Below are 20,660 nucleotides of genomic sequence, written 5' to 3'. Positions count from 1 at the left end.
TGTATGTACGTAGTTCTATATAATTAAGGAATCCCTTTATGTCCTCCATGCAAATTATTGATCGGAAGATACGATGATGTTCATGACTACGAATATGATTGAGCTACTCTTCATATTATCAATTAGTTTTATAGTGAAACCTTAACTTTTTTTCTCAATTTGTGAACAAGTCGTGAACTTTATGAATTAGGAGTTCCTTTGCGTGAATGAAATAGACGGCATGCGCTGACCGCGGGAGGTCAAAGACAGAGTTCTCAACATCAAGTCTATCTTGTCATTTGCATCTGAAACGTTTTTGCTTGCATTTGGTGTAGAGATTCCAACCATGGGATACAAGTACTCCGGTCAGAATTTCACTTTGATTTTGGCTGCTTTGAAGTTTGAACGTTCGTCTTTGATTGGATGGTGCTGGTTTTCATCATGTGTATCCTTAAACTGCTCATATGAAGTTTGAATTTCTTTAATTGAGATCACTGAACAAAGTGAATAATTACAACATAAGTAGATTGGATGCGTTAAATTAAATGATGTGCAATGTCAAATGATCGAATCATTCTTGACTAATGCATCAATCAACTATCTAGAACATGCACTGCATCGATCGATTATCTTCAACGTCGTGTAATTATGCTATGATTTACATCAACGTCGTGATCACTTGATTTTCTCAAATGCTTTCATAAAAACGTCACCTCTTATGTCTTGTGTCGTCACAATTTTCTTTAGTCATGCTTTAAGTCTTCAATTGGAACACAAACACAAACATCTGGCGGCCGGCAACATGTTTGATTTGTCAAAAGATCACAGGCCAATTTTCCTTTTTTGTATATATATATACACAGGACATGGATTCTCTCCGGATCCATGCATCCTAATCCTAGGGATCTACTAATCCGGATCATTGAAATTTGATCCAAGGGCTCACTTTAAAAGTTATAATAACTTTAGCCATTGAATCAAATTTTAATGACCCGGATTAGTGGATCCCTAGGATTAGGATGCATGATCCGGAGAGGATCCATGTCCATATATACACACCCATTAATTTTCCCTCTCAGTTGCAACCTGAAAGCCCTCCTTCCTCTCTGTCTCTCTCTCTAACACAAATTAATGGAAGTATCAGTGGCTGTTGGTGTCGTTTTGGTTGGCATAATAGTAATTACATGGGCATGGAGGGTGGTGAACTGGTTGTGGCTGAGGCCAAAGAAGCTAGAACGATATCTGAGGCAGCAAGGCCTTGCCGGAAACTTATACAGGTTTATGTCCGGAGACATGAAAGAAATCTCCATGACGACAGAACAAGCTTATTCTAAACCCATGAGCCTCTCCCATGACATAGCCCCACGAGTAATCCCTTTCCATCACCGATTAGTAAACACTTACGGTATGTTAAGTATATTATTTTTTCACGTTTACTTGGATATAAGAAATAAGAATTGAATCATTCTGATTTTTCACTTTCTTGCGTTAATTAACACATAGAATCCAAAAAGTGTTATCACTTTGAAATCTTTAACAATACTAGTTCTCATTTTCATTCTTTTTTTTTTCCTCTCATTTCAAGTTAGTAAATATGTCAATAATTCATACCTTCTTATGTGTTCTACCAAATTATAAATGTTATCTAGATTTGCAATTCAGATTCTCTGACAACATAAATGTGATAAGACACTGTCAACGACTTATAAATAAGAGTGACACTCAAGTCTTCAGAGTCGTTGAGAAAGTCTCAAGTTAAAACTCATGAGCCGATGAATAGATGCATTTATAAAAATGTATATGTGGTTAAAAATTTGTATGAAATTTACAATGATAGTTCAACTATATATATCTATATATATAAAGTGAGTACCCTAAAATGGTGAAACATTCAAAATACCATAAATTGCCCTTTAAGAATTTCATAAATTACAATTGAATCAAAAGAAGCTAAAGTATTTAATCATATTTTTATTTTGAATGCATTTAATATTTAAAATTATAGAAAGAAAAAAAAAAAAAACAAAAACAAAACCTCCCACGTTAGTGGGTGGTTTCAGGTCTTTAATTCATTTCTTCTTTTTTTTTAAAAATAATTTTAAAATATGTAAATTAATTATTTAAATAAAAAATATAAAAAAGACCAATTGCCACACGCGTATGCTGAGGCAAGAGGCTAGTAAATTTTGAATTAACAATCTATTCCAACAAAATAAAAACCGGCGCTGCTAAATCAAACTAATCAAACCTCTATGAGTAGTAAGTGCACTGTTACTAAACAAGCTGTGCACTTAGACATATACGTCTGGTTATGGTATGATACGTAAAAATAATTTGACTATAACTATGTTGAACCTTTATTTTCTTTGAAAACCAAAAATGCAGGTAAGAATTCTTTTGTTTGGATGGGCAGCATCCCAAGGGTGATCATCACTAATCCAGAAGATTTGAAATACATCTTAACAAAAATGGAGGTGTTTCCGCAGCCAGAACCAAACCCACTTGTCAAGTTACTAGCAACAGGTATTGCATTCTATGAAGGTGAGAAATGGGCAAAACACCGAAGAATTATCAACCCAGTATTCCATTTAGAGAAGCTAAAGGTATTATGCAGTCTTGCCAATATTCATTCAAAATTTCTTGTAAAACCTAATTTACTTAGCATTGCGGATTATGTTGCCTATATAATTAATGTTGATATAATTTCTGTTTTCTTTCTTATTTTTCCTTGTTTTCTATAGCGTATGTTACCGGCATTTTACGAAAGTTGTAGTGAGATGATTGTGGAATGGGAGAGCTTGGTGTTGAAAGAGAGTTCATGTGAGTTGGATGTTTGGCCTTATTTTCAAAATTTGACAGCCGATGTGATTTCTCGAACAGCATTCGGAAGTAGCTATAAAGAAGGAAGAAAAATATTTCAACTTTTGAAAGAGCAAGTACAACTTGTAACAAAAGTTGTGCAGAGTGTATACATTCCAGGATGGAGGTAGATTATATTCTCTTTCACTCTTCAAGTTGTAAATATATATCATCCTGCCAAATAATAGGCTAGCAACTAGTTAGTCCAGTTATTTATAATTAAATTATGTTCATTAACCACAGTAAAGATCGCACTCATTCAACAAACGAATGCATATTACGAAAAACATTTTTGTGACAATTTTACAAAGTTTTGAAGGAAAACCTGAAGAAGAAAACCAAGTGCTTCAAGGCAGCCAAAACCATTCTATCAATGCATGCTAAAATTTTAACTTTTCGTGTTTAAAGGAAGCTCATCTTTCAATACAACAACAGTGGGGTTGGGGATGGGTATCAAACTTGTCATTTATGTGAACATATATAAGACTTTCTACTTGAAAGTACATAATAATACCACTAAATCATAGTGCTAATAGAAAGGAAGCTCAACTTGATTTTGAAGAAAATGGAGGGTTCATAAAAGCACGTAATCTTCATATTACAAACATGCAAGGACAAAAAAAAAAAACACATTAATGCATGAAAACAAGCGCACAAATTGTCTTCTTAATATATCTTCACAGAACGATTTGAATAATTAAGGTTTTGTGCATGCAGGTTTCTACCAACCAAGACGAACAAGAAGATGAAAGGAATTGACAGAGAGATAAGAGCGTTACTTATGGGTATTATAAACAAAAGAGAAGGGGCGATTAAGGCAGGTAAAGCCACAAAAGATGACTTGTTGGGTGTGCTTATGGAATCCAACGTGAAGGAAATCAGGGAACATGGCAACAACAAAAAAGTTGGAATGAGTATGCATGATGTGATCGAGGAGTGCAAGCTGTTTTACTTTGCAGGGCAGGAGACCACTTCAGGGTTGCTAGTTTGGACAATGGTTTTGCTAGGTCAATATCAGGACTGGCAAGATCATGCAAGAGAAGAGGTTATAGAGGTCTTTGGAAGCAACAAGCCAGACTTTGATGGGCTAATACACCTAAAAGTTGTAAGTGTTTTCCATTGAGAAAAACATTTGAGGGATTGCTTTTACTAAGTGATTGTGACGAGTGCAAAACAGTTGAGTTAAAAGATGACGTGGGTTTAAGAAATGAACTGATGATCACACATCTTCTTTTTGCTGAATTGTCTTTGACTCACAATCTACATGACAAAAAATAGTCCCCATACAAGTTCGGATTTCTATATATCAATCTATTGTTTGGGTTTTTCTACAGTAACACAGTGTATAGAAATGCACCGGTGTTTAAATGGCTAAAATTGGATTGACAAAATCCAGCCATGCAAATCCAACCGTCCAATGCACAAAATTATCCCGTACACTGGTGTAATCTATTGTTTACCCTATGCTATAAATTTAAAACTTAACTTGGTTGTATATCTAATGCATGCTTTCCCAGGTGACCATGATTCTGCATGAAGTTCTTCGATTATACCCAGCACTTTCCCTGATGACTCGAATCACTAGCAAGAAAACACAACTTGCAAACTATTCTTTACCAGCTGGAGTGGAAGTTGCCTTACCCACACTCCTAGTTCACCATGACAAACAATTGTGGGGTGATGATGCACAGGAGTTTAAGCCGGAGAGGTTTTCGGAAGGCGTTTTGAAGGCAACAAAGAACAAATTTACGTACTTCCCCTTTGGAGGCGGTCCGCGGATTTGTATCGGGCAAAATTTTGCAATGGTGGAAGCAAAAGTGGCCTTATCGTTGATTCTACAACACTTTACATTTGAGCTTTCTCCCTCCTATGCTCATGCTCCTTCTTCACATCTAACCATTCGGCCACAGTTTGGTGCTCATATCATTTTACACAAACGTTGATTACTTCTGTGTCAGAAGTTCTCTCTAAATTGTTTATCAAATATTGAGAAATAAAAAAGTTGGTGAGACCTACGTGAATTTTGAAATCCAACTCCAAAATGTGGTGAAATTAAATTCCCTACATTTAGGTGGGAATTGAATTTCGAGTTGTTGGGGAAATTGGAATGAATTTTTCCTTCCTATCACACCCTTACTTATTTCTAAAATTTCAAGATTGCCCTTCGCATGAACCCGACACGACCAATTGTTGCCCATTTTAATATAAAATTAAACAATAACAATAACCAGTGTTCTCAAACGCGGTCTAGGAGGCGCCTAGGTGCTAGGCGGTGGTGCTCTGCCGCGATTAACTCAAATCATTCACTAAATCGGCAAGGACATTAAGCGGTGTAATGCGGTTTCCTAGGCAAGCTCGGCAGGCGCTGGGCGGCCTGGAAAAGAAACTACTATCGCGAGACTCATAACCTTCTTGTCTCCCTGAGTCTCGCCGTCTGCCTCTCTATTTGTTAGAAAAGAAGTTGAATATGGTGAGAGAGAGAGAGAGAGAGATGGAGAGAGGGAGAGAGGGAGAGGTAGATGAGATTTGTGCAATTGCAGGGATGGGTGATGGCAACGGGTTGTAGAAGGTTTGCATAGATGGGTGCGGCGGCAAGTTGTAGAAGATGAGTGTAATTGCAAAGAGCTGCGAGTTAGGGTTTTAATCAATTTGTAACTTTTTGCTTTAGCTAGCACCTTTAAACAGTCGGTGAAGGATTAATTAAAAAATGAATGCATGGCCAACGTTTTATTTTATTGAGAGGCCCAAGAATATGGGCTTACAAAATGATACAATTTTTGAACTTTACATGTATCCTCATATTTAACATATATACGTATATATATTATTTATTTTTTTAAAATAACATAGTATCAATGTTTATTTATATATATTATGTCGTAAATTTGATTAATTTATATGTGGCTTGAATTGTGAACTTATTGTACATGTGTTATCCTATAATACTCCTCACTATTGTTATATGGCATATATGCTTAATGTGTTTTAAATTTTGGACTTGTTGGATACTCTTTTTGCATTTTATCATTATTTTATTATCTTATCTATAGATTTGATACAAATATAATTTTTTTGTAAGTGACAATATGCATTTATTTATAAGATATACAAGAAATTTACCTAAATCTGCCTTGCCCGCCTAGACCTCGCCTATCCACCTAGGCGCTAGGCGCCAGCCCTCTGCCCAACTAACGCCTAGTGTTTTTTAGAACCTTGACAATAACAATAATTAACAGAAAATACAATAATTAAATTTCAGTGTGTTTTATATTTGGTTAATAGATGTATTTAACAAGCTTTCTATTAATTAGTATATAAATTTAACCAAAAAAATTAGCATATATAATCATTTAATCAAATAAGGTCAGTTTAGTAATTATATTAATTCACATTCCCAAATGCATTACTAAACCATTTACGTGGAATCTATACTAATTATATTCCAATTTCATAAGATCTTAGTAAACAACTTCGTCAAAAATTTAATTTTGACGCCCCTTTATTTGATTTCATAAGATCTTATTTCAACTCCTTATCGATTTAATATTTTTTCATTTGATTACAAAATAATAACAAGGCTAACAAGTCATAATACATGTACCGTGGTTCTCGACTGTTTGCTAATGCGTGAATCATGATGCATCTAGAACTTGCACGGCGTCAGCATCGTAATTTGAGTTGTGTCTGCCATGTGGCCATGCCTTCATAAAAAACCATCACCTACTCTAGCTTTAAGTCTCTAAGTCCTAACTTTACCCCTAAGAGAAAGACTTTCTTAAAAAGTAGAACTTTTTCTAAATTTTCTGCCGCATTATATTTTAACATAGTATTTTATAATATTAACAAAAAAAAAATAAAGTAAGATGGCAATAGAGAATATATGAATGTTCATTACGAGAAAATCTTTCTAACATTTCTCTACCTAAAATACATGTAGTTTAATTTGTGTGTTGAATGTGATTTAGATAATGTCATGATTTAAGGATGAAGATTCTTTCCGGATCTTCTTTGTGAAAATTATAGGAATCTTAACATCCTATTTATTCATAGTACATTATGCGTTTCGTTATGTGCTGTTTGTACTTAATTTTAATTAAAATAATTTAAACTAATTTATAACCGTACAATGTACAATGAACGAATAAAATATGAAGATCTCTAGAATTCTTACAAAAATGATCCAGTTAAGATACAAATCCATAATTTAATTGAAGTCCTCATTACCTGCACCCACACAAATACAGATATCTGGCAGCAGCTGGTTTGATTGATAAGGACAACCAAAATTGAGGACTCCACACATATACTATTAAAAGTTATAGAGAGTGTAATTAACTGATATTATCTCAAGTTATGAAAAGCAGATATCCTTCTTTCTGTCGAGAAACCCATCCTCGCATCTTTTTCTCTCCGTAAATACACAAATTAATGGAAGTATCAGTGTCTAACATTGGTGTTGTTTTGGTGGGCATAATTGTAACTGCATGGGCATGGAGGGTGGTCAACTGGTTATGGCTGAGGCCAAAGAAGCTAGAAAGATATCTGAGGCAGCAAGGCCTTGCCGGAAACTCATACAGGTTTTTGGTAGGAGACTTGACAGAAAGAACCATGATGCTAAAACAAGCATATTCTAAACCGATGAACCTCTCTCATGATATAGCCCCACGAGTCCTCCCTTTTGAGTACCACTCGGTGAACACTTACGGTACGTTTACTATATTTTTATTTTTATTCTTCGTATATAGTTCGGGAATGAGTGTTATCTGAAAATTTGTCGTCCAGATTCACAATTTACCAATATAAGGGGTAAGACAGTGTCAGTGATGTAGTGGTACACAGTTTGGTAATGAAGGTCTCGTGGTAAAAACTCATCGACCCTCGTATAGTTGCAATTTATCAAACTGGTGATTTACAACATGCCAACAAGAGATCACTAATAAACTAACCTCCATGAGTAGTGCCTAGTTTGAGAAGTGGAAATAATTTGATTTTAATTTGAAGTTTTAGTTTTAAAAAACCTAAAAAAAATGCAGGTAAGAATTCTTTTATTTGGGCGGGACCAGTACCAAGGGTGAACATTGCTAATCCAGAAGATTTGAAAGACATCCTAACAAAAATTGAGGATTTTCCAAAGTTGAAATCAAATCCGTATGTCAAGTTGCTAGTAACAGGTACTGCACACTATCAAGGTGAGAAATGGAGAAGACACCGAAGAATTATCAATCCAGCATTCCATTTAGACAAGTTAAAGGTATTTACAATATTCATACAAAGTTTGTGGAAATTTTACGCTATCTAATTAGTTTAGTATTTATGTGCGTACGTAATATATATTTATCAGATTATAAAGAGGTCATTAGCTACGCAATTAGTAAATATGATTTAAATTGCAGCATGGATTCGCAAATGTTTAGTTGTGTTTAAGAATAAACCATATCCATGTCCAAAATACGCATATGCAAAATATATTTGCTAAGGAAATATGTTTTTATTAGGAAAACCTCGACGGTATGATGAAAATTTTATTGAGCCAGAAAAAAAGAAGTTAAACATAATTAGGGGAGACGTAAACCTTGCCTCTTATAATATAAGAAGAAAGTGAAATATACAAAAAGAAAAAAGGGACATAAAAAGGAAACAAAAATAAGTGATTAGTTTTTTAGATGTGTATTACGTGCGTTGGCTATATAACTAATTAATGTTGACAATTTTTGGTTTTTCTTCTTATTTTTTGGTTGTTTTCTATAGGGCATGCTACCAGCATTTTACCTAAGTTCTAATGACATGATTAAGGAATGGGAGAGCTTGGTGTTGAAAGCAGGTTCATGTGAGTTGGATGTCCAGCCTTGTCTTGAAAATTTAACAGCCGATATGATTTCTCGATCAGCATTTGGAAGTAGCTATAAAGAAGGAAGAAAAATATTTCAACTTTTGAGAGAGCAAGTACAACTTGTATCAAAAGTTATACAAAATGTTTACATTCCGGGATGGAGGTAAAATTATAATTTCTTTTAGTCTTCAACTGGTAAATAGCAAGATCATTCAACCAAATAGGTTAGAAACTAGCTAAATCAATTTTACACAATTAAATTTGGTTCATTAACCATATGAAAGATCATACTCATTTAAGTAGTAGTATTAAAAGCTTGTTATACAAAGCTTTTTTTGTGTGACATTCCTAAGTAGACACCAATATTAATATTTCAGCTGTAAAATCCCATGAGGAACTCTGTTTTTTACATTATAGCTTTTGTTGCAACTATTCAACACATTACAACTGAAACACTGTAGAGTTATCCGGTAACGATCCACCGATTAATATGAAGAAAATTTCGGTAGTGAATTAGTACTGAACATAAAAAAAGACGCTCGGTACACTTCTACCGGACACTCTTCACGACTAGCTCTTCTTATCCAAAGTTGAAAGCTTCACATTTTCCAACCAACTCCAAACGTTACATCGTCAATCCCATACAATCCAATCTCGAAACTTATGAGTATGGATTAGCTACAAATATTTAAATGGTTAGATCTTGCATAAAACTTGTATCACTGAATGAGACATAGCTTTGTAGTCAGACCCCTTGTTTTCTTCATATCACCATTGGAACTAATAATGATTTTTTTTTGCAGGTTTGTACCAACCAAGATGAACAAGAAGATGAAAGGAATTGACAAAGAGATAGGAGGGCTACTCATGGGTATTATAAACAAAAGAGAAGAGGGGATTAGGGCAGGTGAAGCCACAAAAGATGACTTGTTGGGTATCCTCATGGAGTCCAACTTAAAGGAAATCAAGGAACATGGGAATAACAAAAGAGTTGGAATGAGCACGGATGACGTGATCGAGGAGTGCAAGTTGTTTTACTTTGCAGGGCAGGAGACCACCTCATTGTTGCTAGTTTGGACAATGGTTTTACTAGGTCAAAACCAGATTTGGCAAGATCGTGCAAGAGAAGAGGTTTTGCAGGTCTTTGGAAGCAACAAGCCAGACTTTGATGGGATAATTCATCTAAAAGTTGTAAGTGTTTGCTATCGATAAATTGAGAATACGTACCTTATAGGAGTTCATTTTTATCTGCATTGCATCGAGCAAAACTTGAGATATTGTTCCTGCTTTGTGACAAAGTTGAATGTTGAGTGTAGTTTAGTTAAAAATGACATATGTTTAAGAAGTGAAATTAAGGATCAAATTAATTTAATCACTTGTCATCCTTAACTAGATTGCTTCCACTGAACAATGCTATAGGTAACAAAAATAGTGCCCATAAAAGTTCAAAATTTGAATATATCACTGTTGTTTGCTTAACCCTAGATATTAATTAGCCTTTTTAGACCTAACTAATGCTATATGTAGTACATTTATTAACTATAGTTGTTTACATAGCTCTGTAATAGACGTGGACCCATTTGTGTATGTGGAATCCACCTATAAAATTGCTTAAAGAAGTAGTCAGCAATGTGAGACGTGACTCTCAGAAGGTTGCCTAGTGTGTATGCTTCTTTACACTTTTGGACGTGTTTTCCTCTCTTTTTTTGGCATAAATGCAGAAGTTAAATTGGTTGTATATGTACTGCATGCTCCCCAGGTGACCATGATTTTGCATGAAGTCCTGCGATTATACCCAGCACCTCTTCTTGTTCGAACCACTGACAAGAAAACAGAATTCCGAAACTTCTCATTACCAGCTGGAGTCGAAGTTGCCTTACCAATGCTACTAATTCACCATGACAGAGAACTTTGGGGTGATGATGCACAGGAGTTTAAACCGGAGAGGTTTTCAGAAGGCGTTGCGAAGACAACAAAGAACAAATTTACGTACTTCCCCTTCTCAGGTGGTCCGCGGGTTTGCATCGGACAAAACTTTGCTATGGTGGAAGCAAAACTGGCCATATCGTTGATTTTACAGCACTTTACATTTGAGCTTTCGCCATCCTATGCTCATGCTCCTTCTGCAAAATTAATGCTTCACCCACAGTTTGGTGCACATATCATTTTACACAAACGCTGATTACTTCTGAGCTAGAAGTTGTCACTGAATTGTTGGATATATAACGTTTAGTGGCTAGGAGAAGTGTGAAATATTATTTACTTCAAGTTCGAATGATATGTGTCATCTTGCAGACAATTTTTACTCCGCTATTGGTATGCAAAGAGGAACTGCAAATATGCCTTGTGGATTCAACAAAGTTCAAACTTACCCTGTGATTCAACACTGTCATACACAATGAAGATGTGTAGAAATGAGTTGTACAGGTTGTAATGTTTTTAAATGGAGGAAGAAGTGAATGTTATCAAGTGGTTATTTCAAGCCAAAATCTTCTCAATGTATGGAGGGAAAGGTGACTTTCTGAATTGGTTAAGTAATCACTCAAATGTGGATGTATATCTTGGTTCAGACCTCTTCATCGCTCTAATTTCGATAATTTCTTTCAAATATCGCAAAGGATCCACAAATATTCTACAGAGGCACCTTTTTGCCCTCTCGGATTCATCTAACACTAGGAACGCATACAGGTAGAACAAAAATTCAAGGATACTGGGAGGCTGGAGCATAGCACCTCTTAAAAGGATTCTCAAATTCCATCATCAAGCAAAGATTTTGGAAATAAAATTATACATCTAAGCTATTTGATTGGGGTCCTTGGGTGACTCTCTGCATCTCGTTTTAGTCATATATAGAGTTTTGATCAGAAGTGGCAGAGCATACTGTGCTGTCACTTGGTGTTCTTCGGAATCCTGGCAGAATGAAGGAATGATGGTATCGATTGAAATCTACAATGCTGCAAAGAAAACAGCGGCAACCACATGACCGAGAATTTCCCACCTTGTCCGAAATCCCCAAGTGAGAAAAAATTGTCACATTAGCCTAAAGCCCACCAATAGTTAGAATAATTGAAAGATGGAAGCCTCTTAAAAACTCAACTCAGAGAAATAAATTTGAATGAAGCATGCAGACGTAACCTAAACATGACTGACTAAGAGAACAAATTTTGGTGAACAGTTCCAAAAGAGGCAGTTGTAAGGCCGAAATAGGATACTGATCGAAACAGTTCCAAACATATTTATTTTACCTGCTACATTCCAAGTGTCTAAGTCAATAATGGGACTTGAGTACACATGCATATGTTCTATTTACAAGCAGTAGCTTGTTCGTTTTCTGCTTCTGTCACTCCTCGCTGCAGCTTTCTCGACGATAATGCATAAAGGTTCAAATAAGAAGAGAGCATGTGCACTGAATGTCTAGGAGGTAAAAGGTATCCCATTCACTGAAATTCTTACTGGGAACACATCAGAGTAGGTCGCGTGAGAAATCCATCTTCTTCCTTGTTTTCCTCGTCAATTGCAGACATCAGGGCATCTGTAACAGCAGTGGATGAGTTAGGCTTATTGTTCCTGAAGTAGACGAGAGAGAAAAACAGTCGAATTGTAGCTCTGCCAACAAGTTGGAGGAGGGAGGGGTAGGCTTGTTAAAATAGACGTAGAATTCGTCATTGTGCCCGATCTTGGTTATAACAAATTTGTATTCCCTCTCCTGTTGGAACAAATAATTCCTCTCCCTTTGACATGTCATGCTTTTGACCTTAATTTCCTCCGATTAAGCATGCGTCTCTTGGGTTCAAACCTCTTAATCATGAACGATAGTGTTTGAATGAACTCATCCTTACATGCATTTGGACTGTCGACTGGTTACTGCGGTAGCCAACCCGGTCATCAGCAGAGTCTGCAATCTGTTGCTCTATAAGCAAATCGACGGTCACCTATTAGGGTCCGACCTGTCAGTCTGTGTTCTTCACTCAACATGAATTATAGCAGTCGTCTGAAGATAAGACACTGCACATACCCTACTTGTTCTCACGGCAACAAAAGCATTCATGTCCGTGAGAATGCAGGCTAGTAATTTACCAGATACAAAAGTTGGCATGCTGAGCGATTTCTTAGAGAACTTCATAGCATTGCACATACTCTAATTTCAATCATTTCTTTCAAATGTGTCGCATTCGCATACACGAATATTTTCCAATCTTTTATAGAGGCACCCTTTTTATCCTTTCGGTTTCGCCTAACACTCGAATATATACAGCTAGAACTCAAAAATTCAAGGACTAGGATAAATACTGGGGGGCTGGATTATAGCACCTTACAAAAGGACTCTCAAATTTCATCATCAAGCAAAGATTGAGAAAGTAAAATTATACATCTAAGCTGTTTGATTGGGGTCCTTGGGTGAGTCTCTGCATCTCGTTTTGGTCGTTTAGAGTTTCGATCAGAAGTGGCGGAGCATATTGGGCAGTCCCTTGGTGCTCTTCAGAATCCTGGCAGAATGAAAGAATGATGGTATCGATTGACATCTCCACCACTGCAAAGAAAAGAGTGGCAACCACATAACCAAGACCCCAGCAAACCTGCGCAAACATATAAGAGAAGATTAATGACGGAACATATTCTACCCGACCATTGTGCTCTGGTTCGTCAATGGAAAATATACTATGGGCAACATAAGGAAAACTTCATTGATGAAAGAGGTTTGTTCATCCACTTTCCTACCCTAGCTGTATTTCTTTTCATCAGATAATGGAAAATCGTCACAAAAACACGCCATCTTAGATCATAAACATACCAAGACAGGAAACAGTGGAGAAGTGATCTTGTTGTGGGCAGATTTGTATTTGTGGGTATCCAACATCAGGAAAGCAAACAGGGCTGTTGAGAGGCTGACACATAATTTTCCAAGGAATAGGATAACATCTCCAATTACATTCACCCTCCCTATCCGAAGAATGTTACTAAGGATCAAATCTGTTGCAATTGCAGAAGCGTTGCAGAAGCTTTTACCTGTTATCGCAATCTGCAAAGTACAAGCACATTTTTAATAAATCAGTCAGGTGCACAAACCATATAGAACAAAAGGTATAAAAAAATTCAGCAACCGGGTCTGAGACCCAGAATAAATAATGCAATAAGCACATAAAAAGAGGAAGAACACGACCATATTGTCATGTTTGGCACTCATGTAGTACTGTGGCCTGTGGGTCACAAAAAGGTGAGCATACTCCGTAGTTTCATGTGCCTTTTCTCACTTTAATCTTTCAAGCTTCTCATAGTTTTTATTTCATACTTTTACCCACTCTGACTATGTGTAGCCAGGTCCCATAGTCATGTTACACAACGCACGAGTTTCAAAAGAGGCATATAACTCACACTACAATCCTGACATTGCATACAGGAAACATGTTTAAGACATGAGAATACTATTGGAGATACATTATTTAATCTTGAAAAATATTATTTTCAAAATTACTGGTTGAGACATTCGCAATCTCGTCAAGCCAACAAATAAGCTCCTCTTATGCATTTTCCATACAAGGATGAATGAATATGAACAAACACATGAGCAATTGTGCTGGATACTAGTTATGTCAAATTACCATAATGTAGGCATTGCGATTGACTGATCTGATTGTCCACTCAATACACATCAGGCAAAATCTAGAAGTATGGTACACCGCCTTTCCGAACCAGTTATTGGGTGTGGTTCCACCAACTTTTATTCTGCGACGAATTGACTCAAGCATAAAGCGGATTGATTCCACAAATGACACGATCAGGGAGCCGAGAGCAACCGACCCAAGGTTATAGCGCGCAAGCCTTCTCATGGAGGCAAAGACTGGAAGAAATGGAATTTCCGGCTGCATTGAAGAAAATGATGAGAAATTGAAGAAAAAACCGACACACAATGAAATAAAATTAAACTGGTCCTCCTAAAGAAAATCTCAGGCAACTCGATTTGGAGTTACTAAAGACAAGGTCCACAATATTCAGACTCCAGTAGCTATTACGTATGTTTGGGGTGACAGTTCCCGAAGATAAATTCAAATGTATAGACACATGCAGACATAGACATGCTTGTCAACGAAGGAACCTTATGTTTTAAGAAGTATGAATATTACTAAACTATTTGATGCTACAATATCAACCTAGCATTCAACTCCAAGTATCATGTTTGTATACCTATATTGTTCATTCTTGCAATCCAAATAACAAAGATGAAATCCAGACTTATAAAAGAGACCTACAAGCAAACTTTGAGGTAAACATCTATGCATACAGTTTAGTCACTTACTGAAGTTTCACCACGAGCCCAATAATAAGAGGCAACAGAACCCGCAATAACTGTGGAAGAGCATGCTATAAAAAACTGGGTAGCCCAATATCCCCCAAATAGGTGGAAAAGGATGGAAACTCCAATATGAGGAGTGTAATGAATGCTATAGCCGCAACAATGATCACAGTTGACTCGTTTTGATACAAGATCATAAGCACAGCAGTTCAAATTGCAGTCATTCTGGACTACCTGCCCGGAACTTAACAGATGGAAAGCAGCTGAAAACCAGAACATGTAGAAAATTGCAAGGATGATATATGGAATGACTGGAAATATCATGAGCGCCTGAGCTTCTCCTATGACCTTTGCAGCAACCTGCATACAGTTTAACGTATAGAGCCATTAAAGTTAAAAGTAAAAACTTCTGATGAAGAAGACTATTCGGTATTACGTTAAATCAAGCTATGAGTGCTGGTATTCCCAGATGTGGAAGGTGCACATGTTGGATGTGCTCCTGGAAACAACAACAAATCCTTGTCCCACTAAGTGGGGTCGGCTGTATCAATCCTAGAACATGGCTCAACAGAACCTCTGATGCATAAATAATACATAATTACTTCACTGCCTTAAACTAATCAGCATTCTTCCACAAATTAAAAAAGTCTATTTTTGTAATAGCGGGTAACATGGCTCAACAGAACCTCTAATGCATATTAGCTACACTCAGTCCTGCTCTATACAAGTTCCTGACCATCGTAAATTTTCTTTACTTGACAACTTGAATCAGTAAGACATCAAAGGATAAATATGGATTTGTGGAACAATCCATAAGATCTTTCTTTGTACTTCCAGTTTTAGTATATTTCATGCAACTCCAAATGTGGACTTGTGGCACAATCCAAAAGAAAAATCTTATGCCTAACCAATCTCTAAATACATAGAGGTCGCTCGTCCATTATTCATTGTATACTCTCTCTCATTCTGTACGTTTCTTCTTAACCAAAAATTCAGAGGGAAACAATATCCTAGCCTAAATCAAAGGCTAATACCTAAAACCTACATCAACAATTTACTTTGCATATATTACCTACAACTTCTTGGAGAGTATTTAGTTCTCAAAGCAGAGAAACCGTAACAATTTGAAATCAAATGGTCCCGACAACTTTAAGTATCACCAACTTTTACCATTTATTGTTCTTACAATTTCAAATGATTAAATTGGACATGACTTGCCTTAAGAACAGATGTTGCCATAAGGATGCGGCGAACTATGGCAATTGATGTAAGAACAGCAACAACCATAATAAAGGTCATAATAACAGCAACAACACGGAGATGATGTAACTCCTGAAATATTGAAACCATTGAGTTAGTTGAAGATACATACAGACAGCTTCCAAGTTTAGGAGTGCTCGGTTAAAGAAGATACACACCCTTCCAGTTATGTGGATGTATGGATCATGGTCACCAATGATTGGGGAGATGCCATCATTTCCTATCCATCCAGCTAAAACCAAACAAGAAAAATAATTCAGCACTGCATTCTGTTGCATATTATCCACTCTACAAGCATAAAACTCAAGTAAAGAAATATAAAACTAGAATATGTGAAACAATATGCTTGAGTCTAAAATAAGTATCGGTGTCCACAATGAAACAAAAGTATCCAACAAGAATGCTGAAACAAAAAGATGCATTTGTATTAGATCTTGGGAAATCTCGGAAATGACTTTTTAGATGCTACATTTGGAAAACAGAGTTATTAACATTGACAAAACACAGTCCTAGACATTCTTTCCCATGTTCACTTCAAAATCTGCTTGATGACCATAGCTATACTAATTTTTCCTTTCCCTCTTCCCCTCTTCCACTCTCCCTTTCTCGTATATAAGAACCGTCAAAATTTGTAACAAACTAACAACAGGAATATTGATAGCTAATGATGAATAAGATCCAACTGGAAGAAGGGGTGAGGAAGGCAGGACTAAAGGTCATTGCAACTTTAAAACCTAAAGCATGGTTTACCAAACAAGAGGATAACGCACAGTAAGAGATAGCTCTCAACCTTTCAAGTAATAGAACATTGTGACTGCTATCATAAGAATATTAAGGAGGCCGACTGTAATCCAAGGCATTGCAGCAACAAAATGACGAATAAGAAGCAGCCAAATCACAGACAGAAAAAGTGGCAATATTCCTCCACAAACAATCAGCACTGGCCATGCCTTTCCAATATCAGCCATGTATCTCTGTAAACAATGAACTTTTAGAGCTGTCGAATATGAAAACAGTATATGTACTACTAACAAAAGGATGCACCTAGGTGCTGTCAATGAGGATAGCTCTTTCGAGATAAATATCAACAATAGCACTAATAGCCAAACTTACTAAATTAACTATGTCAATGAAAACGCAACATGGTGAATCAAAAACTAGTTTTAGCCACTAATTATGTTCTTTGTTAAATTATTATGCCAATTGCAAACAAAGTCAAACGCAGAAAACTTTATACATTTTCACAGAATTTAGGAACTATCCTCATTATAAAAAAGTAAAAGTAGAAAACAAACGCTGCTCGACCTTAAAGACAGATGCCCGAGAATTGATGGCCTTGTGAATAGATTTGTCTATAATAATGTCCTCATTGATATTCACTCCACCCATTTGCTGCCAATGCCTCAAAGATACGTTGGACGGACGAGCAATAAATTGGCAGGTCCAATAAACTGTGAAAGAAACAGTTTGCAGTAATGTTACACTGAAAGAACAAAAGATACATGCAATGAAAGCATAAAGGGACTACAGTTCTTCACTATATGTCAAAAGTTTTCTCCCACTGATAAACACATGTACACAACAAACATGACATATGCAACAGAAAATATTTGTGCAGGAACACAATTAATAAATATAATATATGATACAGTTTACTGGTCCCTAACGAAAGTGAGTTCATTTACCATTTACACTGGGAAATATGACTGGGTAGCAAGGACCCTGAAGTTGAAGAGAGGTGTTTCTCATTTCTGGTGTAAGAAACTCATAATAATCATAATTCCTGTCGATCCAATCACCCATTTTGAGACGGATATCTCCATCAGGATAATCACACACCCAACTTAATGAATCTTCAGATGGGGTAGGGCAATCCATTAAGCATATACTCCGAGCATTGGCCAACTTGAATTGATTGTCTTTTAAACCACTGAGGTAAACCTGGTTAGGATTTAACCAATATTTGAGTTCCAGTTCACGAAGATCAGGTTTTGCATGCTTGTCACCACAAACATTTCCTTTGTAGTCCAGTCCATAAGTGAGCCTGATCAACCACAACACTAATAATTCAACTATGTGGAAGAAATGTAACCGCAGAGTAGCAAAATGGAGCAAGCATACAGAAATTATACAATGTAGCGAAATGTAAACGAAACTAGTGCACAAAACTGAACGAAATCCAAAAGGAATGCAGACCAACCCAAGTAAAATGCAGTAATGGTTATCTAAACATAAAGAAGGAAACCTGCCAGAAGAAAATGTACCAAAACTAAAATAGCATTTCGACTTTCGAAAAAAGGAATGGCATCTAGTTTCTGTACTAACAAATCACATGTACACAAAATCATCGTTTCATTTCAGCTTCTTACCTTAAATTCTCCAGCAGCAAAAATTCAATTGAAAAGAGAAAACAGAGGGAAATTGAAAACCCAACAAAGATACTATTACTAAAAATAAACCCAATTGAGAAGAATACCAATGTTGGTAAAAACTCACAACCACCAAACCGCGTCATATGTTTAAGGTAGCTCCTTGGTGCTTAAAAAAAAGACAATTGGGGACCAAATTCAAATAAATAAAGCAATTTGTGGTCTCATTTATTCCAACAGAGAAGTAACAGTGTGTAAATGGAGAAAACCCCAACAAAATAAACACCCATTTTGTAGTATCCCGTATTTCGGAGCTAAAAAGGAACCAATTTGAGAGCCAATGATTCTTACCTTAAAAATCACAAAAAGAAGAAACATTTTGCCAAAAAATGAAAAGGGCATGGCTAAGTTTCTTACCTTAAAGGGTTTCCTTGGTTGAATCCAAAGCTGGAGTTAACAATCATGGCAACCCAGAAGGCTATGAAGATTACGAGGAAGACAAGGTCCCTGCATTTCCTGTTGTGCCTAATGATTGAACCCATTTGGGCACTCCCATCACTTGGTGGGTACCTCCCTATCACTGCCCCCATAGGACCCCTCATTTCTCCCAGTGAATACCACACTCGCAGACACAGAGATTGTTTCTCTCTCTGTCAATCTTCTTCAACAACGAGAGAGAGAGAGAGAGATGAAAAGACAGCAGGAGGAGGGGGAAGTGTAGGCTGGACTAGGAGTGTGTGAAAGGTCCTGAGGGTTTTCTAGATGTGGAATCTTCGTTTAATGAAGTCCCCTCTCTTTCAGACTTTAAGACAAAGATATCACTAAACCGGGTTGATCATTCGTTACCTATGTTCCTGTCAAGTGGCTCGGCTTGCACCCTTAGAGCAACTCCAGCCCATGCTAAATGGACTGGCACCAAGTGAAGAAAATGGACTGGCATCACATTTTTCTGCTCCAGCCCGCACATTTGACTGGCACCCAGCCCGTGCCAGTCTGTTGCCCAGCCCAAAATGGACAGACCCAGAAGCCGGCCTGTTTGATGGCGCGTGCAACACACGCGGCTGCCCAGGCGAGTAGCCGACAAGAAGACAGGCGCTGGGGCCCGCGTGCAGACCCACTTGCGGTCGCCCGGGTGAAGGAAACGTGGCCTCGTCAGAGCCGTTGGATTTCCAACGGCTAGTTTTTTAGGCCGTTGGATTTCCAACGGTAAAAAAAATTTAAATTTCAATTTTAAATTGGACCGTCCGATCACAGATCAACGGTCCACGTTTATTTCACCAAAAATTAAAAAAAAAAAAAAAAAAAGGCCCAACGGTCAGAAATTTGACCGTTGGCCACGTGGCGTAATGAGTGCTGTTGGATTTGATTATTTTTCAAATCCAACGGTCCCGATTAATTACAACATTAAAATTTATTAAAAAATAATTAAAAAATGTCAAAAATTTTTAAAAAAATACAGAAAAATTTTAAAAAATACATTTTTTTTTTCTATAAATACCTAACCCTCATCTTCCACCTTACACCACATTTCAATATTTTCTACACTTTCTACACTTTCTACATTTGAATATTTTGTACACTTTGAGAGAAAAAAATGACTTCGTGGAAGCTCAGTGAAGATGTTACGTTGTGTGAATGTTGGGTTCGCACTACTCATGACCCGATTACGGGTAATGAGATGGATAAGCGAGAAATGTGGAGTAAAATTACGAAATCGTTCAACGATGTACATGGAAAAGATGTACATGGAAAAGATGCCAGATCTAGTCAAGGTCTTCAAGGTCGTTGGAAAAAACTCAACGCATCCTTTACTTGTTGGAAAAACGCCCTCTCTCATGCTTCTGGTAATTTGCGTAGTGGGACAAGTTTAGCGGATGAGGTAACAATATTTTTATTTATTTATATGCATTCCACCCACATCAATATTTTAATTTATTTAATTTCTTATGTAATTTTTATGTAATATGCATTCCAAATACTTATGTAATTTTTATGCATTCCACAATTCTTATTTAATTTCTTATGTAATTTTTATGTAATATGCATTCCAAATACTTATGTAATTTTTATG

The 20,660-nt window shown here is 36.6% G+C and overlaps 3 protein-coding genes across 3 annotated transcripts; 2 read left to right on the top strand and 1 right to left on the bottom strand.

Annotated features, from left to right (window-relative positions):
* The first annotated feature begins 872 nt into the window (after positions 1-872).
* Positions 873-4,859, top strand: LOC103935539 (cytochrome P450 CYP72A219-like). The gene is made up of 5 exons (XM_009345312.3): positions 873-1,384; positions 2,365-2,582; positions 2,721-2,965; positions 3,556-3,943; positions 4,356-4,859. The coding sequence occupies exons 1-5, from the start codon at positions 1,111-1,113 to the stop codon at positions 4,779-4,781; spliced, it is 1,551 nt and encodes a 516-aa protein (XP_009343587.2). The 5' UTR covers positions 873-1,110; the 3' UTR covers positions 4,782-4,859.
* A 2,317-nt stretch (positions 4,860-7,176) lies between these two features.
* Positions 7,177-11,150, top strand: LOC103935544 (cytochrome P450 CYP72A219-like). Its single transcript, XM_009345315.3, has 5 exons — positions 7,177-7,543; positions 7,872-8,089; positions 8,587-8,831; positions 9,472-9,859; positions 10,428-11,150. The coding sequence occupies exons 1-5, from the start codon at positions 7,267-7,269 to the stop codon at positions 10,848-10,850; spliced, it is 1,551 nt and encodes a 516-aa protein (XP_009343590.2). The 5' UTR covers positions 7,177-7,266; the 3' UTR covers positions 10,851-11,150.
* Positions 11,151-12,795: 1,645 nt separating this feature from the next.
* On the bottom strand, positions 12,796-19,374 carry LOC103935545 (choline transporter protein 1-like). The gene is made up of 10 exons (XM_048585842.1): positions 19,007-19,374; positions 17,906-18,264; positions 17,526-17,671; positions 17,011-17,194; positions 16,379-16,452; positions 16,179-16,292; positions 14,964-15,320; positions 14,269-14,529; positions 13,461-13,688; positions 12,796-13,245 (listed from the first exon to the last, which is right to left on the bottom strand). Exons 1-10 carry the CDS (start codon positions 19,189-19,191, stop codon positions 13,033-13,035), a joined length of 2,121 nt encoding a protein of 706 aa, XP_048441799.1. The 5' UTR covers positions 19,192-19,374; the 3' UTR covers positions 12,796-13,032.
* Positions 19,375-20,660: the final 1,286 nt, after the last annotated feature.

The sequence above is a fragment of a genome, unplaced genomic scaffold (genome assembly GCF_019419815.1).
Source record: "Pyrus x bretschneideri cultivar Hongxiangsu unplaced genomic scaffold, Pyrus_bretschneideri_v1 Contig23, whole genome shotgun sequence".
Lineage (NCBI taxonomy): Eukaryota > Viridiplantae > Streptophyta > Magnoliopsida > Rosales > Rosaceae > Pyrus > Pyrus x bretschneideri.
This window is presented reverse-complemented; position numbering and strand designations above follow the sequence as displayed.

Coding starts and splice junctions, on each gene's coding strand:
- LOC103935539 (XM_009345312.3), top strand. CDS start 1,111: ATGGAAGTATCAGTGGCTGTTGGTGTCGTTTTGGTTGGCATAATAGTA. Junction 2,583..2,720: donor TCCATTTAGAGAAGCTAAAG/GTATTATGCAGT, acceptor TGTTTTCTATAG/CGTATGTTACCGGCATTTTA. Junction 3,944..4,355: donor GGCTAATACACCTAAAAGTT/GTAAGTGTTTTC, acceptor ATGCTTTCCCAG/GTGACCATGATTCTGCATGA.
- LOC103935544 (XM_009345315.3), top strand. CDS start 7,267: ATGGAAGTATCAGTGTCTAACATTGGTGTTGTTTTGGTGGGCATAATT. Junction 7,544..7,871: donor CCACTCGGTGAACACTTACG/GTACGTTTACTA, acceptor AAAAAAATGCAG/GTAAGAATTCTTTTATTTGG. Junction 8,090..8,586: donor TCCATTTAGACAAGTTAAAG/GTATTTACAATA, acceptor TGTTTTCTATAG/GGCATGCTACCAGCATTTTA.
- LOC103935545 (XM_048585842.1), bottom strand. CDS start 19,191: ATGAGGGGTCCTATGGGGGCAGTGATAGGGAGGTACCCACCAAGTGAT. Junction 18,265..19,006: donor AACCAAGGAAACCCTTTAAG/GTAAGAAACTTA, acceptor GTGGTTGATCAG/GCTCACTTATGGACTGGACT. Junction 17,672..17,905: donor CATATTTCCCAGTGTAAATG/GTAAATGAACTC, acceptor TTTCTTTCACAG/TTTATTGGACCTGCCAATTT.